We start from the raw sequence: 5,673 nt of genomic DNA, 5'->3' as shown, positions 1-5,673 counted from the left end.
TATTACCTGGTTTTCTAGTGAAGCTTCCTCCTAGGAGTTGGGAAAACAGATTAAAAATGGAAAAGCAGCAATTGGAAGGAATGTTGTGTGTTGGATTTTACAAACAAGATGTTTTAATTTTTTTTCTCTTTCATCGAGGGTTTTGTTTTTTTTTAACCAACCTTTGATACCAGGTTGTTTTGCTGCACAGCTTGGCTGTGGAGCCAGGCCTCTCTGTGCTGCAGACAGACTGTGCCAGGGACTCAGCATGGCTCGGTTGCTTTGTGAGCCCAGTGGCTCGCTCTGTGGCAGCTGCAGAGCTGCCTGCATGGCCTTGCTAATGCTCAATACTCATAAGTCAGATTTTAAAAATACCCCAGGGCAGCCACAGGCAGGGATGCCAGGCCTGACAGTCCCACTTAATTTCCTCTACATACTGTGCTATGAGTTGTTCAGGCACCTGCTGAAACTAGAAATGTTTCTTTCCTTTAAACAAGACACCCAGCAAATGTGGGTAATTACCGCATCATAAATTGTCACAGTTGAATCTTCATGGAATTATTCCTGCCCCAGGTCTGAGTCTTTAATAGGTATACTGCGTGCTATTTTTATTATTTTGTTATATTACAAAAGCAATTATCAGCCCAAATCTGTTTTCCCTTGTTAGTAAAACACCTCTGTTGCAGGAAATTATTGGGATGAGGGGTTTTTTGTGCTTTCTTTATGTGGACTTAACTGATCAGCAAATGTAGCCGCATGAGAGCTGGCTTTCACAGCCCCAGCCACCTATGGCAAGGTGGGAGCCATACCAAATAAACTTCTGTGCACAGAGCCAGTGTAATAGACGTGTACATCTGCAGGTATGTATGTATTCACTATACATAGAATCCTCATGTGATTATAGACTGGTTGGGGTTGGAATAAGCCCTAAAGATGATCTAGTTCCAGCCCCCCTTCCATGGGCAGGGAACCTCCCACCAGACCAGGCTGCTCAAAGCCCTGTCCAGCCTGGCCTTGAACACTTCCAGGGATGGGGCAGTCACAGCTTCTCTGGGCTACCTAGTCCAATGCCTCTCCACCCTCATAGCAAAGCACTTCCTCTTAATATCTAATCTAGTCTGACCTGCCCTGCTGGAATCCATTCCCCTGTTTCTTGTCACTCCATGCTCTTGTGAAAAGCCCCTCTCCATCTTTTTTGTAGGCTCCTCTCCTGCAATGCATATATAGGGACCTGAAGGAACTGCTTCTGAACAGCTTTTTGGATGTGTAATTGAAGCAGAAAAACCACAGTTAGAATTTTCTTGATGCTTGGAAAGCTGTAGTGTTATAGAAGTGACTGCTGTGGATATACATGAAATCAGCAATTAAAGCAGAGAAACTGAGCATTGGAATAAAAATAGCTAGAGCCAGGACCAAAACAGACCTGAAATGCAGATGCCACAAAGCTAACTAGAGACTGGTTTTGGGAAAAATAGTACATGGAATAAAAATGACCAGTAACTTTTCCCCAAGCAACTGTCACCTAGCTGAGAGTCAAAAGCCTTTATTGTACTAGTGCCTCTCCTGACTTTGCACAGGTTTTGTGATATTAAAATCCTCCTAAACCCTTTCTGAAGGAGAGCTGTTGGGCAGGAGCAAGTGCAGTACCATGGGTGCCTGTGTTCCCAACGTCATCCTGTGAGCTACAGCAGCATTGCAGCTCTGTTTGATCTGGCATCATGGGTAGCTGAATGTGTGCCTAGCATGTCTTAGAGATTGGCTTCACAGACATGTTGGGACAGAGGATGTGGTTGAACATGTCTCCCTGTTAAGCTTTCAAGCTCTGAAGGCTTTTATTCTGTTGATAAAAAACAAACAGAAAACTCAATTCATAGATTAAGAACTAACTGCTTTAAAATTAGCCCTATTAAGATCTCACCCAGGACCCACAGTCTCTATACTCTGGAGTCCAGTGCCAGACAGTGTTTATCTGTGTATGCAACACACATTGGGCAACAAAAGAAACTTTGTACCAAAATAGTTTATTAAAAACAATAAAACTTCATTGAAGCTTGCTGTCTTCAAGACAGAATTATGACATTGCAGCATTCAACACAATCATAATCCACATATAAATATAGTACTATACAGCTCCTGTTCGCCTTGGCCAAGTTCTGCCCTCAGTCTGGCCCCAACAGCCCTGCTGACACAACCCAGCCCTGCATACTTTAGCTGCAGAACCTGTTCCTCTGGGAACAGAGTTATTCTATCCTTTCCTCCCCTCACCGTGCTGTTACTGTGAAGAAGTTACACAGAAACCCAGCACAGCTTTTGGCAGCTCGAGGCAGTAACAGAACCGGTGTGAGCACACCGAGCCACCGACAACAGCATCCCACTGGGGGATGTTTAGGAAAAATAAATAGGCAACCAATTGCTCAAGCTCCCAGCAGTGCCTGAGTGCAGAGAGCAGCTTCTGTTCACAAGAAGGAAGCTCTGTCCAGACCTGCTACATCGCTCCCATGACAGAACAGCTCCTGCACAGCCACCTCTTGCTGCAGCTCTGGCAGAAGGGCAGTGCCAGCAGCTGGCTGGCACGCCTCTGCCATCTCCCCTGAACACCCTCCAACAGCGTCACTCTGGGCCATCAGCTCGGCACCAAAGTCAATATTTGTCCTTGCACTGTGGCATACAGACTGAGTGCTCGGTGCTCCAGCCTTTTGGGTCGGGACGCTGCTCACGAGCTGTGGCTTGGCTTCCTCGCCAGCCCAGAGGCTGCTTCTCCTTCCTCTCCATCTCTCATGTGCCCTGGGCTGCTCTGCTGATAGGTGTCTTCTTGCACAGTTCCTGATAGAATTCAGATTCCAAAAACCGTGGGTAGGAGTTATTCTCCATTAAGCTGTAAACTCTCTTCTGTGCCACACTGAAGCAGGTATGGGTGGCTTCCTGGATGTTCTGTGCGATCATGTTCTTGGTCTGGAAGTCTATGTTTATCTGAAATACAGAAAGATTACTCCTTAGAGCAGAATTCAGGTAAGTGTTAATGCACAGTACTATTTCTGAAGAGGTGAAAAAGGTAAGCCCCCATTACTGCCGGGTCAAATTATTGGGTCATATTTTCTTTAAGATAATTCTTCTTTTGCACAAAACCAAAGCTAATTCAGATTTATCTTTTCACAGTTAAAATGGAAATTCTCTGCAATGCTGCTTGTGCCATTTTCCAGCTTGGTGAAAAGGCACTTGTATTCAGACCCAGACATTAACAGGGAGGTTATGCACAATGCAGTTTGACATCTGTATCTTAAGTTCAAAAAAATAACAGCTGTAAGAACTCATACAGCAGAGCATTTATGTATAAGCAGCTTTTCTTTACCTCTTTGGGAGCCTCCTTTTCAATGAAGTCATTGTAGATTTTCTTTGCTTTCAATGTCAGCTTTTGGGGCGATTTCGTTTTCTTGAAGTCCTCACAGGCCAGCCAGAACTCGATGTTCTCCTCACAAAACTCAGACTTTAAAAAAGCTCGGAAAGCAGCAAGACCATCTAAGGAAAGAAAAAAATATTCATCATCAATTAACTATTTCAGGAACCTTGATTTTTACCTATTGGTTATATCAGCTTCTACCAGAATGCTTTGTTGTAGGTCTATTTTTTTCAGCAATATCATGGCAATAAAAAAATCCATAATTTATGTTTGTAAGCAAGTTAATGCTTTAACAGCTTCACAGATGACCCTTTGAGTTTGCCATTTCTTAGGCAAACACAAAAAATAAAACCATTTCTATGGTTATGTTTCCTTCTGAGAATGCATTAAAAAAAACATTTCTCTCTAGATAAGCTCTCCTCTGTTAACCTTTACCCTGCAGTAAATGACTGCTACAGTACTCTGGAATATTCTTTCAATGGAAAGGATGACTAAAGCTCAAAGAGCAAATAGTAGTATTATTTCTTAGTCATTTTGCTTTGCTAGTGAATGCTGCTTCTTGCAGAGCTACAGTAAAACCCCAAGATCACTGAACCCGTGTTGCATGATCCTTTCCACATAACTGGAAAGCATTTGCTTTGCTTATGCAGTGAGCTCAAGGAAGAAACATCCTTCTCCCATTTGGCAAAGCCAAGCTAACAGGTATGATTATAGCTATGGGGATTTCAAGAAAGAAACAAAATCTACTGAGATATTCTTTGTTTTATTATCAGTTTACATTAAAAAAAAAAAAAATCACTTCTCCGTATTTTGGCTTTAAGAAGTTAAAAGCATTTAACTTGCAAGACCAGAACCAAAGCTCTTTATGTGAGAGGTACAATACTGACATGAAAGGAAGAACACTCTTACAGACACATAAACTTCTCCTTCCCTTTGATCCCAAATGTTACCTTTTAAAGACAAACTTACATTTGTTAGCAAGCAGTTCATCAAAGGCTTCTGACCACAGCTGCGCTTCTTCAGGCGAAGGTCTGCAGAAAGAGAGTGAGAACGTTAGCCTACACTGCTCAAACTTTACTGCTTTTGAAGAACACTCAAGTTGTTTAAACCGAGTCTCTTTCTCATAACTTACCTAAAGTAGTTGCGGTGTTTCCCTGCCTTCTTAGATTTCCTTTTGTTAGAGTTGGAAGAGTTTTGCAGGAAGTAGCTCAGTCTTGTTTTCCAATCTTTAATGCTGGGAAAAAGAAGAGGGATATGCTCGTTTAAAATGCCAGCTCGCAGACCTTTAGACAGCAGCGGTCACCCACAGCCCCTGAAGGCAAGGAAAACGCTTCCCGTCCTGCGGGCGCGGGGGGGGGGGACTCACATCGTTCTCTTCATGCTGCCCTTGTCAGCCTCCTCCGGCTCGCTGCGGCGGCGGCCGCCCCGCTCCATGCGCCCGCCGTGCGGCACCGCCAGCAGCAGCGCGCTCTGCATCGCCCAACGCCGCTCCGAACGCCGCTCCGGCCGCCCGCTCTTACGGCCCCGCTCTTATGGCCCCGCTCTTATGGCCCCGCTCTTACGGCGTTGCTCTTACAGCCCCGCTCTTACAGCCCCGCTCTTACGGCCCCGCTCTTACGGCGTTGCTCTTACAGCCCCGCTCTTACGGCCCCGCTCTTATGGCCCCGCGGGCGGGCGGGGCCGGGCCGAGGGCGGCGCCGAGCCTGCCGCGGCTGCCCGTCCTTCCCAGCGGAGCGAACGGGGCTCTCCTCCGCATCGCGTCTGCTTTTCCCCCTTTGTTTTGTTTTTCCTTACTCCCCCCTTTCTTGGAAATCTTTCGGCGTGTCACACCGCCAAAGGGCTGGCTGTCCTTTCCGTCAGTCAGAAACATACCCTGCCCTTCTGGAGGTTTTTTTTTTAAGGTTCAGATTTTTGAGTGTGACCGGTATGTGAAAAAGGAAGGGCTTAGCCATATTTCTTCAAAAATTTAAGTAGATCTAAGTTTGAGTTTACGGTGCTTTTGGTGTAGCCTCTCTACTAACCCAGGCTGAGGATCTCTCCCCCCGCGTGTCTGCACAGGATTTAGCTCTGGGCAGTGTTGCCACCTACCAGTGAATTGTGTAAATCACTCCCAGCGCTGGAAGCTGAAGTTGCAGCGCCTTGCTCGAGCAAGCACTCGGCTTGTTGAATAGGCCATGTGGTCCTTCTCAGCAGCATCCAGCTGGAGGGTGTAATGTCCAAACAATTTGGATTTAGGAACCATGTCAGTTTCTCTTTAGCCTCTCTCTGCTTTTCTGCTCTTTTCTGTGCATGTATCT

The 5,673-nt window shown here is 45.6% G+C and overlaps 1 protein-coding gene across 1 annotated transcript; it reads right to left on the bottom strand.

The window, feature by feature from the left end:
- Positions 1-1,981: 1,981 nt before the first annotated feature.
- On the bottom strand, positions 1,982-4,867 carry RGS2 (regulator of G protein signaling 2). Its single transcript, XM_063165357.1, has 5 exons — positions 4,743-4,867; positions 4,509-4,610; positions 4,346-4,407; positions 3,329-3,495; positions 1,982-2,949 (listed from the first exon to the last, which is right to left on the bottom strand). Exons 1-5 carry the CDS (start codon positions 4,850-4,852, stop codon positions 2,755-2,757), a joined length of 636 nt encoding a protein of 211 aa, XP_063021427.1. The 5' UTR covers positions 4,853-4,867; the 3' UTR covers positions 1,982-2,754.
- Positions 4,868-5,673: the final 806 nt, after the last annotated feature.

Source organism: Melospiza melodia, chromosome 11 (assembly GCF_035770615.1).
Source record: "Melospiza melodia melodia isolate bMelMel2 chromosome 11, bMelMel2.pri, whole genome shotgun sequence".
Lineage (NCBI taxonomy): Eukaryota > Metazoa > Chordata > Aves > Passeriformes > Passerellidae > Melospiza > Melospiza melodia.
Note: the sequence above shows the minus strand (reverse complement) of the source record. Positions and strands in the feature narration are given on the sequence as shown.